Genomic DNA, 14,877 nt, shown 5'->3' with positions numbered 1-14,877 from the left:
TTGAAAATTATTTGTAGACATTTCATTCTGAGTATGTCAGCATTTAGGAGTGATTTTCAAGCTGTTTTCTGTGGACTCTGGGTTCTCTGGAGCTGCTGCTAATTTAAATTTTGTGGAGTCTGAAGTTGGTGTAAGACAGTGTCTGTCATCTTTGGCCTCAGGTGTAAAGGTTTTGTCTTCAGAATAGCCCGTTGCTGTCAACAACTGCCCTGCTAACAAGTCAACTTTTGAACTTATAAATTTGTACTAATAGACTGTCACTATGTCTATGTTGCGTGTTGTGTTTTTACAGAAGATATAATTTGCAAACAGGCTTTTGTTACTAAAAAGTTTTGGAAATCTCAGTAAGCCCCTGGTCTCCTTCAGGGTCATTACTGACCATCTTTTGGGGGCCCCGAGGGCCGTGTGTGCTCACATGTTTGGCTGTAATGGCCCAAGTCACCACTTCTGAGTGGATCACAAGCCAGTGCTAAATGGTAATGATTTCATGAAACAGGTAAGTCATTGTCATGTCATTTTTCTTTTAAAAGCTCCACACATGTTGTTTCTTCCCATGCATCTCAATGTCTGTACATACGCATGTATAAACATCATAGTGGACGTTGATTATCTGGCTGCCCAGAATAATGATCCCAATGACAGTAATACTGATGACAATAGGACGATAGTTAGCATTTATTGAGGGCTGAATATGTACCAGGCAGTCTTCTAAGTGCTTTGCATATAATACCCCATTTCAGCCTCACACTGCCTCTGAAGTAGGAACTACTGTTGTTTCCATTTTACAGATGAGGAGACTGAAGCATAAAGGGTTAAGTAATGTGCCCGTGTTCACAGAGCTAGTGAGCCGCTGGGCTGGGGTCCAAACCCAGGAGTCTGACCCCAGACCCCACACTCCGCTCAGCTGTGCTTCCTCCCAGGTACCTGGGTTGGTGTGTGATTGAGGCTGGAAGTCCCCAGATATATTCTCAGGCCCACAGACATTTTTTTTCCACTAGGGAGTTTTCCCTGCAGAGGTTTCTGGTTAACCTTCTGAAGCAGTTAAGTAACAAATATATATTAAACATTCGTGTTTTCACTTTGATGATGAGTTAAGATGACTATAAACGTATTCAGGATCATTCTAACCAAACAGCCATTCACAGACGTTTCCAACTAATTTCATATTCACAAATATTTAAAAGTCACTCACGAACAACAACAGTGGAAGCTCAACACCAGGTTCCACGATATTTTTTTTTCCCCCTTTGAAAGGGGTCCGTACATTATTTAAATTTGACTACCTCTCTTCCTGTTGTTCTAGAATCGACATGACCAGCTCTTTCAGAATATACAGCAACTGCCTCCCCCTGAGCAGCGCCAGGCTTAGGAGATTTACGGTAAAGGCACGTTTCCTAGGAGGTCAGTACAGAAAGCCAGACTCAACGGCAGTTTCTGGGGAGAGCAGCTTTCTGCCCACTGCAGCAGTTTCCTTTATCTTTGGGAGATGTTCACATTTGAAAAGGCTCAACTGGGATATTTATCAGCCTCTCCTGTTCCTCTGGGGTTTGGTGCAGTTGACAGCCGGCAAGGATAAAATGAGCTGGTCATCTCGGGACCATGGAAAACATGGAATCGAGGCTCAAGAATGCCCCTTATTTTCGACGTGAGAAGGGGAACAATTCTGTCCCCGTGTGCCGGAAGTGTGAGCCGTGTGTCCTGGCCTGGAAGATCTTCTCCACCAAAGAGTGGTTCCGAAGGGTGGGCAGGATGTCCCAGAGGAGGTTTCTGGTCAGCATGCTGCAGCAGCTGGACAGCCTGTATTTGTTACACTATTTTCAAAATATCCTTCAGACCACGCAGGGGAAGGATTTTGTCTACCACAGGTCCCGGGTCAACCTCAGCAAGAAGGAGGGGAAAATCGTCAAGTCCTCCTTGAACCAAACGCTGGACGAGACGGTGGAACAGAAGATGAGGGGGATTTTGCACTGGTTTGGAAACAGCAGCTCCCGGACGAAGGCGAACTATGCACTCCTGCTGCTGCAGATGTGCGACCCCGAGCTACTGCTCACTGCTGCTGATGTCGTCAGAGCCCTGCTTCTGAGAGGGCGGAACGGTGCCTCAGGTGAGCGAGGCCACAGGTAGAGACCTAAGGGTCCCCAGAGACCAGTAGGCCGGGCTTCAGGAGCCCGTCAAGGAACGGGAGGTGTGGACAAGCTTAGGTAGACGGGGATCTTCCAGATGGCAGAACAGAGCGCTTTGTCCTGACACCCGATGCTGTCGACCGAAGGAGAAGCTGCTGGATGTGACTTCCTGCTAGAAAATTATAAAAGGACAAATGCAGAAGGAACTTTCAACTATCAGGCGTTTCAAAGGGATTTCTGCATCCTTTAGGCCCAGAAATGGCGGTCTGCGCCTCTGCTACTTAATGCTGGGGCGGTTCCTGGTTTAGCGGGTTAGGGATTGAAGCGGGTTTGAGAAGGAGGTAAAGGGGGGTGCTACTGGGTTGTGTTGCCCTTCAGTTTGCACTGCACGGAAACTAGGCCAAGAGGTCAAAACCTAGGGCTTTCCTTCATTCATCCCACCGTATTCCTTGCTTGCACATAAAATCCAACCTCGACTTGGAGTTTATGCAAGGCTGGAGGTAGTGGAAGGGCCAAGTAAGGCTGGGGTAGGCGTTCTCAATCGTTGCTTGTATCGCAATCACTGGGAGGGCTTATTAAAACCCTGGTGGCCGGGGTCCTCCCCGAAAGGTCCTGACCCAGCAGGTGTGATGTGGGCCACGAGTCTGCATTTCTAACAAGTTCCCAGCGGATGCTGATGCTGGTCTGGTGACCTCACTTTGAGAGCCGGTGGTCTGGGGTGTCGGTGACAAGGTCTTGGAAATGTTTGGCCAGCTGGACTGGGGCAGCAAAAGCAACCAGAAAGGAGGCAAGGGACTGGGGGTTGCAGGGGGTCCAGTATGAGAAGCAGAGGATTAACAGACTGGGACAAGGCTGGGAGAGGGCGTCAGATGGAGGGATTCGGAGGTTGAGCTCTTGAGGGCGGGGAATTCCTGCTGTCCGCGAGACCTGGTTTGTGGTCCTGTTTGCAGACTCATAGAATCCCAGGAAAGTTTAAAGCTACGTGACCTTGGGGGCAGTTAGATCCCCTTATATGCCCTTGATTTCTTTGGTGTGTCCAGGAAGTAAAAGAATAATCATCTGGAATGAAGAAGTGGTGGAGAAAATCAGAGGATCCCGTAAGTTAGATTAGAGATTGATCAGTCCAACTGCTTCATTTTATAGGTAAGGAAGTCGAAGTTCAGGGAATCTGAGTGATTCGGCCGTGGTCACCCAGTCGGGGGGTTGAAAACCAGGCTCCCCGTCCTGGTCATCTCCCATGGGCAATGCTGGCCCCCGGACAGGGGCGGCAGGCTCGAGTAGCCTCATCTGTACACACAGGTCCTCACCCACCGCAGGAATCAGCTCCTTGTATTAAAAGTTGTGTAAGTCCATTTACAGGTTGTGGCAACCTTCCCCTTTTCCTAGGGGAGCTTCTCTCTTAAAAACTAAATTTTCTAGGACTTCCCTGGTCGTCCAGTGGTTAAGACTCTGTGCTTCTACTGCAGGGGGCATGGGATCGATCCCTGCTGGGGGAAGTTCTGCGTGCTGCACGGTATGGCCAAAAAGAAAGAAAAAAAATTAAATTTTCTAATTTGACTCAAGGGCATTTATTCATATCATTGAAGAAAATGACGCGAAAGCTTCGGAAAAGCAGTCCCTCTTCCAGCTCCTCCCTCTCTCTCTTTCTCTTTCCCTCCCTCTCTCCCTCTCATTCTCTCTCTGTCCTCGTGTATATAGAGCTCTGATGAAGTTTGCAGTGCAGGTGGGCTGGCAAAGGCTAACAGAGGCTTTCTGTGATTTTTACGTAGTTAACTCAGAGGCCTCAAATAAAAACAGACATAACTGGCCTGGTCCGTTTTGTGTCGATTAAAAAGAAGCCAGTAGAAATAAAACCATCTCTCTCTACCACTTCCTCTCCACACACCTGCTTAAAGAGCCACTCGTCTTGGCCTTTTGTTTTTCAGGGAACGACCCAGACTCCAAGGATGTGTTTTTCTTCCCTGAGAAAGGCCACACGCCCCCGTGCGAGACCTCACAAGTCTGCTGGGCAGCCAGACCCGGGCACACATCCTTCCCGTTGTCCAAAACTACAGGAAAAGCAAACTTGCACGAAAATGTGTGGTGCGGAGCAGCCACTACTGATAAGTCCGCTGGTAGGAAGAAAGCCGATGGGGAGGGAGTCCCGTGGAGCTGGAGGGGCTGGTAGGGCAACGGTGTCTGGGGAGGACAGAGTTGGGCAACTAACATTCACTTGTCACCTACAAAGTGGGTTGGGCTCTGTGATATTTATTCCCTCATTTAATCCCACATCTGGTAAGGGGAGAAACAAGGATTAAAATCAGTCAGTGTGGGACTTCCCTGGTGGTCCAGTGGTTAAGACTCTGCGCTTCCCCTGCAGGGGGTGCGGGTTCGATCCCTGGTCGGGGAGCTAAGATCCCACATGCTGTGGGGCGTGGCCAAAAGATAAAATAAAATCAGTCAGTGTGACCTTAAGTCCCCTTCTGCCCCAGGCCGGAATCTCTCGGTCTAGCCCCTGACCTCTGGTGTGGGGGGATGGGGAGGGGCACCTCCAGAATCTAACCCACCAGGAGCTGTTTTTGCAGCATTGGATTCAGCCTTGAGGTGGAAACAAAAGCAGTGGGGAATTGGGCCCTGACCTTAAGGCCGTCCTCACTTGGTTTCTGAAGCAAGACATATACACGGAATAATTACGGGAAACATAGATTCAGAAACGCTCTTTATACAGAAATTTTCAAGTTTCAAAAGTAGGTAGAACAGTGTAATCATCGCCCACATAACCGTCATCCAGCCTCAATAATTACCACCATCTTACCAATCTTATTTCCTCCATCCCCCTCTTTTGAAATTGAGACTTTTTCTTGTTGGGCTCATTTAAAGGAAACTCCAGACACCATGCCATTTCACCAGCAGGGCAGTTTTGATGCCACAGCCGTCGACTTGAGCTGGGCACGCTGAAAACTGCTTGTGCGTTTGGTTGGGGAAGCTCTATTTTCATTTTGGCAGAAGAAATGACCAAACCCCGGTGGCCTCAGGGTAGACCCTGATGAGCTCTGTTTTGGGGGACAGCTTTTGGCAAGGACTTGCTCTCGGCCCGGAATCACCCCAAAGACGCCCCAACCGTGCCCCCTTCTCCGGCTTCCCTCTAGAAGGACAGTGGAAGAGTTCACTCCAGTATATTTCCGAGATGAATAGGCTGTCTTCTGAAAAAGCAAGCGTGTCCAAAGCAGGCTCGGCCCCCGCCGCCGATGTGCTGGTGGATCTGGAGGCCGTCAGAGAGCTGTCTTCTGGGGTCAGCAGATACCGCGACTTCATCCGTCACCTGCCCGCCCACCTCTCCAAGTCTATCCTCAGTATGCGGGGCCTGTTGGGGGATTTCTCAAGACCCCGCCCTCCCCGCCCGCCACCATCGCAGCGCAGTTGGGAGGTCCCCAGGTCCACCTCTTGTTTTCCAGGTATGCTGGATAAGAACAGCCTGAACAGGTGTGTGTTCGTGAGCCAGCACTGGGCAGTGCTGGCGCAGCAGGTCAGGACCGACATGTCCATGCACTCTTTCATCCAGCGCCAGATCACCTTCCTGCAGGTACTTCCTTTGGGAGGGGACAGCTGTAGACCAGCCTCATGTCTGCACCAGCCTTTCCGTCTGCAGTAGACCCTGAGCTGGCCTCCTGCTTCCTCAGCTGCCTTTTTGTGCGGACTCCCGATATCCCCGTTTACTCTCCCCTTGGTGGTGCATCTAGCAGGGATGACACGTATAGAAACCTCTTGGGAAGACAGAGGCAGAGCCTTTCCGGAGCCTCACAGAGCAGGGAACTTTCCCCAGGGAGCCATATTGCAGCTTGTGCAATATAAGAAAACCTCAGGTACACAGATGTTTACAGAGCCACAAAGTGTTTTTTTAGGTTAAAATGCAGTTTCCCCTGGATAATAACCATCTCTGGCATTTATACTTCTGTTTCTTGCCAGAAGCCTGACCCTAAATCATGGGTTCCTGGTAGCTTGGATTTTTCCCAGCAGAGGGAGAGGAGGCCTTGAGCCAGGGGACATGCTGGAAGCTGGGAACCACCCACCATCCTCGCTGGTCCCCCTCCGGGTGTTTGGTGGGCGTTACCCTCCTTCAGCCAGTTTACACACACCACTGGCCTAGCTGGCCAGGCCCAGGCCTTCCTTGCCCAGAACTTACCCATCTTTCAGATCTTGCCAAGCACTAGTTTTTCCCCTCCTCTTGGAGTGGAAGAACTAAGAGTTGCCATTTTCTGTTACTTTCCCCCAGGGGTCCTACACCAGGGGAATAGACCCCAATTACGCCAACAAGGTTACTATCCCAGTTCCTAAGATGGCAGATGACGGGAAGCACCTACGCGTGAAAAATCAGAAATGGAAACTGAGAACGAAGGTGGGTTCCGATGGCGCCTGGGGCAAGCGACTGTGGGCGTCCTTTCCTACTGGCCATTGAAGGCTGAAGTCCAGACTCAGCCCTCACATATGGATGTCGGATATGGGAGGATGTAGGATAGAGCATATGGAAGTAGGGTATGGGAGGGTGTAGGTTAGAGCATATGGATGTAGGGTATGGGAGGGTGTAGGATAGAGCATATGGATGTAAGGTATGGGAGGGTGTAGGTTAGAACATATGGATGTAAGGTATGGGAGGGTGTAGGATAGAGCATATGGATGTAGGTTATGGGAGGGTGTAGGATAGAGCATATGGATGTAGGATATGGGAGGATGTAGGATAGAGCATATGGATGTAGGGTATGGGAGGGTGTAGGATAGAGCATATGGATGTAGGGTATGGGAGGGTGTAGGTTAGAGCATATGGATGTAGGGTATGGGAGGGTGTAGGATAGAGCATATGGATGTAGGGTATGGGAGGCAACATTCCCTAAGGGAGACCACATTTGGGTGCTGTGTGTCCTTAAGCGAGTGACTTTCTCTCCTTAAGCCTTAACTACCTCTTCTGTTAAATGAGGGGGCTGATTTGGTTGTCTTCTCAGGGTTCTTCCTGACTGCAGCTCCCACGTCAGGTCCTGTGTCCATGGCATCTGTCATCTAGCGGGGAGCTCAGAGCCAGGAGCTGGGGTTTTCCTCACCACCTCTGTCCCTGCATTGAGAGGCTGCAGGGGGGTCTGTCGCTCGGGATTGAGGACATGAGGGCAGGGCTAGGGCCGACCCCAAATGTCCAGGGTCCAGAATGAATTGAGCTTTCTGACCTCTCACTTCCAGGTTCATTCTGGTTCTAGGACGGAAGGAGTTACTTAGCCTCAGACCTCTCTACAAAATCTCGGGCAGTAACAAAAAAAGTATCGTGTCTCAGATGGAAGGCTCTGAGCTCTGGGTTCTGCCCGTTCAGGCGTGATGGTCATTCCCCAGACCAGTGGACTCCTGCCCCCTCCTCTCTGCTCAAAGGCCTTCTATTTTGAAATCTAGTCAATGGGCCCCAAAAGGATACTTAACAAGGGTGGTCAGACTGTAGATTTCCATAGGAAGACTGTGCAGTTTCAATTAGAAGTTGAGAAAGAGAAGGGTCCAGTTCTTAGTCTGTAGAGGCCGTTCTGGTCACACAAGGAGGGAGGGGGCAGGGAGGGCAGCAGGATGATGGGACCGTGGTGACTCTGGGGGGGTCCAGTCACTACCCAGGTCCAGCTGAGTATTGCCACGGGAGACTGTGCACCCCGGCTTCCCAGGCCGCCTGAGCTTTCAAGGGAAGTGAGAAATCTGAATTATCACGGGACAGCTCCTGCTTTTCTTTAATGCTGGCAACCAATTAAAAGCATTAAAAAAAAAAAAAAAAAACTACATGGGCCAAAGAAAGCACATTTGTGGACCTGCAAGTTTTGAAAGCTTTGAGTTGGCCCCTCCACTCATTTTACAGATGAAGAAACAGAGTGTCAGGCCTCCACTGGAGCGAAAGAGACATAAGTTCAAGGCTGACCCGCTCTTTCCAAGCCCGTCGCTCTGTTAAGCGTAACAAAACCAACACCCTTCTTCCTTAGGTGATGTAGCTAGTAATTGCCAGACAAACAAGGACTACCCAGACAGTGTTTGATGCTTAGAAATGTATAATTCATTTAAGAAGAGAAAGAGAAACAGGTAAAGGTATGGAGAGCGGTAGGGAAGCAGTGGCACTGAGCAGTGAGGGGGCTGCTGGGAAGAGGCGGAGGCGAGTGGCGAGGGCTTCCGGGGCTGGCGGCTGCGGCGGGTACTGTCTGTGCTTGATTTCCGTGATCTGCCTCATCCTCACGATGGGTCGGGTGAACAGCGTTGCTCCCAGTGTGTGGGTGTGGAAATGAGGCTGTGCTGTTAGAACACTTACCCAAGGTCTCCTAGCTGGTCACGGCAGAGCTGGGATTCGAACCCAGATCTTTTTCACCCCATCGGCTCCACCGAGTAGCCTCCAGGCTCTCAAAGCTCAGTGGGTGAGCGAGAGCCAAGGAATTCCAGCCTGGGCTGTGAGAAGCCCGGGAAGCCTCGTTTAATTCAAGGCAGGATATCAGAGCTGCCTGAACACGCGAGGGGAGGCAGGCTGATGGATTCTTCTGGGGAGAGACTTCTGTGTGGACGTCAGGACCTGGTGAAAGATCGAGACGGAGAATGGGCTGAGGAAGAGTGGACGGGCGTGGAAGAGAAGGCTGAGGTTGGGAAGGAAGACAGGTCCCCAGGCACAAACGTGGTGCTGTGGTCCTCTTGGCTTTCATCATAAGCTCACCTTGTCTTATTGGTTTCCTGCTAGTGTGATTGCTATTTTCTGCTTTTTGAGGTTGAAGAATGAGGCCGGGAAGAAGACTGGAACTGGAATTCCAGTTGAGTCATCTGTACCAGAATTTAGCATCCCTGGAGGGCCATAGCTACTCAGAAAGTGTGTGATGAAGGGAGGGAGTGGGGAGGGAGGAAGGAAGGAGGGAAGGGGGGAAGGAAGGAAGGGAAGGAAGGGAGAGAGGGAGGAAGGAAGGATGGAAGGAAGGAGGGAAGGAAGGAGGGAACGAAGGAAGGAGAGAAGGAAGGAAGGGAGGGAGGGAAGGAGGGGGGAAGGAAGGGAGGGAGGAAGGGAGGAAGGAAGGAAGGGAAGGAATGTTGGAAAGGGACGGGGAACACCCCTGTTGAGACTTGATAAAATTGATTTCCCCTCTCTGAGGCTCAGATGCATCATCTGTAAAATGGTGAGAATACTTTGTGGGGCAAGTGATGTACGTTGTGAGGCAGCTGTAAGGAGAAATGAAGGTTGCAGATGTATGAAAACTTTGACACACAAGTGAGTAGAGCGTGCAACAGGAATTTCACATGTGACTTGAGTTCCCACGAGTACGCTCTGTACTGTCTCGTGCACACACAACAGGAACTCGAAACCCCGGCTTCTGTGAAATGGGCACCAGTGACTTTATTTTGCATGCATCCTGGTCGTGAGCTCATTTTTGGAAAAGTTGTGCTATCAGCAACATTGGAAGTTCTCAGAATCAGAGGTGGAAGAAGGATCAGGACCTTCAACTCAGTATTTTCTCACTCAGGGGTTCCTTTTGCTCACGGGTCCCTCCCCATCACCACGTAGCAGCGGCCACAGCCTGAAGGGGAGGAGCTCTTGGGCCCCTGTGCCCTCGCCAGGGGAGAGTCTCAGGGATGCGTGTCTGGGGTCAGGTTGCTGCCGTCCTTTGACTGTAAGTGTTCCCTTGTTAGAATGACTACGACCTGTGGACCGCATACCAGAACGAGGAAACTCAGCAGGTGCAGATGGAGGAGAGGAATGTCTTCTGTGGCACTTACAACATCCGCATTCTCTCTGACATGTAGGTACTGTGGTCAGAATCCAGGTCTCCAGGGACCCCTGAACTACCCACACGGGCATCTGAGGACTCCCATGACCTTTGCTCACTTGGAAAGGCAATCTTTCCTCACCTCAAGCCCCAGCCTCAAACCCACATGAGATCCCATTTGGAGAATAGGTGCTTGATTTTTGCACCATTCTTGGCATTGGCTGGAGGTCGCTCTCCCCTTATACATTTTCGGTACACTGACCAACAAGCTTTTGCACAATTCACAGGCATGAAATCTTTTTAAAAAATATCTTTACTGTTTAATTCTTATTTTAGAAGTAATATATCCTTATTGGAAAAAAAATCCACTAAATGCCAGGAAATGTATAGAGGAAAGGAAAGCTCTCCTACAATCTTGTCACATAGAGATAACTACCATTAATATTGATGTCTATCCTAGAATTTTTTCTTTGCCTCTATGAATACATATTTTAAATAGAAATGGGGCTATGCTCTACATAGTTCTGTAACCCACTCTGGCAAGGTACTGTGAATGTCTTCCCATGTTAAATATGAAAATGGTATTTATGATAACTACCTAGTGTGGCATCATTTGAATATGCCATAAGAAGACCCTTTAATAGGCAACTTTCTAGCATACTTTAGACCTAGGACTTCACTCTTTATTCATAAAGTTTTGTGCAGGCCATCATTGTTCTATTTTTGGCTGTGAACCTTACTAACAAATTGCTTCTTGACCAGCCAGTAGGGGGAAGACAGAGCAGATGGGAAAAGGCAGAGCTGAGATTTTATGGATAGTATGGTGATATGTGCTCTTTAGAAGAGAAGATGACTGGTTGAACTCTAGATAGGACAAATGGAATGAGGACAAAAATGTCAGGAAGTGCTCCTCATATTTAGAGTGACTTTACATCCCTGTTTACTGAAACAATTCCACTTTACTCTGTGGTCCTCAAATAATTAACAATAGTGTCCCCTTTCACAATGAAAAAATCTCAGTTTGGACAATAAATTATTTGGTCATCCTGCTCATATTTTATCTATTTGCTAATAATCTTATGATTGGAAAATTAATTCAACTCACCCTGTTTTGTTGGACTGTAAGCTCATTGAGGGCAAGGTCCATTCATATCTTATTCATCTATCTTTGTATTTCCCATTAGTACCTATTATCACAGGACTTTGCCCCTAATATATGCTCACTGGATATTGGTTAAGGGAAAAACAAAAAACAAAAAAACCCAACAGTGGGCCATGCAGTGGGTATAGGGCTTCCCAAGTGTGTTCCTCTGAGGTTTTCCATGAAAAAAGGTTGCCATGGTCAAATAAGGTGGGAAATGCTGCTTACTCTGTTCTGTGTCTTGATGATTTATCATACATTAGCAGAAATTATTAAAATAGTTTTGCCTTTTGTGTTTAGGTTTTAAATCTGTTTGAAATGGATTTTTGTTATGGTGTGAGGTGGGGATCCATCAGGGACCGTTAACATTAGGCCTTGCCTTCTGCTATATCCCTTGTTGGAAGGCCCTGGATTTTCCATTACAGCACTGCTGCAGGTGAAAGGCACTGTGTTGAGTTCTAGGAAGGACACTAACTCTTCTTTCCATGGATCATCCTTTTCCTGGCAACTCAGGTGGGACCGAAACAGAGTCATCCACTATTCTGGGGGAGATTTGTTAGCTATGTCATCCAATCGGAAGATCCAGCTTCTGGACATCATACAAATAAAGCAGATACCCATCAAGTTCCGAGGCCACACTGGGAGTGTCCATACCCTCTTCTTGTGTGAGGAGGAAAACTTTCTCCTGAGTGGGAGTTATGACCTGAGTATCAGGTAAGTGGTCCAAGAAAGCTGTGGTCCCCAACCTGCCCAGGCCTAAAAGCAGCTTGTGGAAAGAGCATGCATGCTTTTACCTTTTTGTATTTATGCAAAAGTTATCCTAAATTACACTGACTTTTAGAATAACCCACTTTTTTTTGGCAAGATAAGAACCAAAAATTTGTATATTGTTTAAACTTTGGATGAGATAGATTTATAGCAATTATCAGATCTATTTTCTAGCTGAAGACTGTGACTCAAGAAGTATTTTCTTTAGCATTCTTAGATGAAGGCATAATTTATATTTCTTTTTATAGATTTCTTCAGGGGAAAGTAGTTTTTTGTGGGTATGGAAACAAAATAGTGTTAAATATATATATATATGTATATTTTTAAACAATATAATAAACACCCATGTGCTCATTACTCAGTCCAGGAAATAGGGTGTTACCATTCCCTAAATCCCCTATGTGCCTTTCTCTTATTCCTTCTTTCTTCCTCCCAACCAGAGGTAATGTTATCCTAAATTTTATACTAATTATTCCCTTGTATTTCTTTATAGTTTTGCTGCCTGTTTATATATATGCAGATATATTAATTACTTTTGTCCATTCTTGAACTTAACATAAATGGAATTGTGTCTTAAAAGTTCATCTGTACTTGATTCTTGCACTGAACTGTGATTTTGAGATTGGTTTGTATGATGTAGGTAGCAGTAATTAATTTATTTTCACTGAGATACGGTATTTTATTAGATGAATACATCATAGCTCATTTATGTACTCTTCTGTTGGCGGATATTTGCATTGTTTATAGTTCTTTATTCTTTCAAAGAGAACTGCCATAGACGTTCCTGGATGTGTCTCCTGGTACCCATGTGCATGAGTTTTTTAATTTTTTATTGAGGTATAATTGACAGAAAGTGTTAGTTTTAGGTGTATGATATAATGATTTGATATATGCATATATTACAAAATGATTACCACAGTGAATTTAGGTACATCCATCACTACACATAGTGACAGTTTTTTTTCTTGTCATGGGAACTTTCAAGATCTACTCTCTCAGCAACTTTCAAACATACAACACAGTATTGTTGGCTTGTTTTTCTGTTCTTGCATCAAAACCGCCTTTTTAAAAAAGATAGTTTTTATAGAGCAGTTTTAGATTCACAGCAAAATTGAGAGGAAGGTACAAAGGTTTCCCATGTACCCTTTGCCCCATTCTCAAGATACCCCATCAGAGTGGTACATTCGTTACATTTGATGAACCTGCATTGACACATCATAATCACCTAAAGTCCATAGTATACCTTAGGGTTCATGCTTGGTGGTGTACATTCTATGAATTTGGACAAATATATAGTGACATGTGTTCATCATTATAGTATCATACGGAGTATTTTCATTGCCCTAAAAATCCTCTATGCTCTGCCTATTCATGCTTCCCCCTAACCCCTGACAACCATAGATCTTTTTACTGGCTCCATAATTTTCCCTTTTCCAAAATGTCATATAGTTGGAATTACACAATACATAGCTTTTTCAGATTGGTTTCTTTCACTTAGTCATATGCATTTAAGGCTCCTCTGGGTTCTTTCATGGCTTGATAGCTCATTTCTTCCTTATGCTGAATAATATTCCACTTTCTGGATGGACCACAGTTTATTTATTCATTCATCTACTGAAGGACATCTTGGTTGCTTCTAAGTTCTGGCTGTTATGAGGAAAGCTGCTATAAATATCCATTTACAAGTTTTTTGTGTGGACGTAAGTTTTCAGATTCTTAGGGTAAATATCAAGGAGAACAATTGCTGGGTCACATGGTAAAGTATGTTTAATTTTGTAAGAAATCGCCAACTGTCTTCCAACGTGGCCGCATCATTTTGCATTTCCACCAACAATCATTGAGAGTTCCTGTTCCTTCACATCCTCACCAGCATTTGATGTTGTCAGTGTGCTGGATTTTGGCCATTCAGATAGGTGTGTAGTGGTGTCTTGTTATTTATTTTGCATTTCCCTGATGACCTGAGATGTGGAGTATCTTTTTGGGATGTCTTCTTTGGTGAGATGTCTGTTAAGATCTTTGGCCCATTAAAAAAAATTGAAGTATATTTGATTTACAATATTGTGTTAGTTTCAGGTGTACAGTAAAGCTGAAATACATACATATATATATTTCAGATTATTTTCCATTATAGATTATTACAGGATATTGAATATAGTTCCCTGTGCTATACAGTAAATCCTTGTTGTGTATGTATTTTATGTATAGTACTTTGAATCTTTTAGCCCCATACTCCTAATTTATTCCTCCCACCCTCCCTTTTCGCTTTGGTAACCATAAGTTTGTTTTCTAAGTCTGTGAGTCTGTTTCTGTTTTGTATATAGATTCATTTTTATTATTTTTTAGATTCCACATGTAAGTGATATCATATATTTGTCTTTCTCCATCTGACTTACTTCACTAAGTATATTCTCTAGGTCCATCCATGTTGCTGCAAACGGCAATATTTTGTTCTTTCTCACGGCTGAGTAATAGTCCATTGTATATATATATACCACATCATCTTAAGCCAGTTGTCTGTTGATGGGCACTTAGGTTGTTTCCATGACTTGGCAATTGTTAATAGTGTTGCTATGAACATTGGGGTGCGTGTATCTTTTCGAATTAGAGTTTTCATTTTTTCCAGATATATGCCCAGGAGCTGGATTGTTGGATCATATGGTAGCTCTATTTTAGCTTTTTTAAAGGAACTTCCATACTGTTTTCCACAGTGGCTGCACTGTGGAAAAGTGCAGTGTAGGCAGGTTCCCTGTTCTCCACACCTTCTCCAGCATTTATTACTTGTAGACTTTTTTTTTTTTTTTTTTGGGGTGCCTGTGTCCTGTCGATGTTTGGTTTTCCCAAGATATAAGCCCGTGAGTGGAAGTGCCGTATGCTCTGTAACTCTGTTTTTTAGATGTTTTAGGAAACACCATACACTTCTCAAGAGTGGCCGTTGGCAGTTTACATCCTGCCCATCAGCGTAGCAAGGCTCCCATTTCTCCATGGCCTGTCCTGCATTTCTGGTTTTTCCACTTTTTCAGGGTGGGCCTTTTGATCGCTGCGAAGTGAGACTTCTCTGTAGTGCTGATTTGCCTTGCCCGCTTGTTTGGTTGGCCAAAAAGGGCATATGCGTTCCTTC

The 14,877-nt window shown here is 46.1% G+C and overlaps 1 protein-coding gene across 2 annotated transcripts in view; it reads left to right on the top strand.

Annotated features, from left to right (window-relative positions):
• The first annotated feature begins 1,321 nt into the window (after positions 1-1,321).
• Positions 1,322-14,877, top strand: part of CDRT1 (CMT1A duplicated region transcript 1) — a 36,750-nt gene continuing 23,194 nt past the window's right edge. Inside the window, exons 1-7 of one of the 2 annotated variants that reach the window (XM_036836567.1) lie at positions 1,322-2,104; positions 4,049-4,237; positions 5,252-5,455; positions 5,558-5,685; positions 6,376-6,498; positions 9,774-9,883; positions 11,505-11,705. In XM_036836567.1, the coding sequence (XP_036692462.1) occupies positions 1,600-2,104; positions 4,049-4,237; positions 5,252-5,455; positions 5,558-5,685; positions 6,376-6,498; positions 9,774-9,883; positions 11,505-11,705 (1,460 nt within the window). In that variant the 5' untranslated portion in view covers positions 1,322-1,599. The remainder of the gene's footprint in view (positions 2,105-4,048; positions 4,238-5,251; positions 5,456-5,557; positions 5,686-6,375; positions 6,499-9,773; positions 9,884-11,504; positions 11,706-14,877) is intronic. The other variant, XM_036836566.1, reaches the window with a different exon arrangement.

The sequence above is a fragment of the Balaenoptera musculus genome, chromosome 20, assembly GCF_009873245.2.
Source record: "Balaenoptera musculus isolate JJ_BM4_2016_0621 chromosome 20, mBalMus1.pri.v3, whole genome shotgun sequence".
Classification (NCBI taxonomy): Eukaryota; Metazoa; Chordata; class Mammalia; order Artiodactyla; family Balaenopteridae; genus Balaenoptera; species Balaenoptera musculus.
Note: the sequence above shows the minus strand (reverse complement) of the source record. Positions and strands in the feature narration are given on the sequence as shown.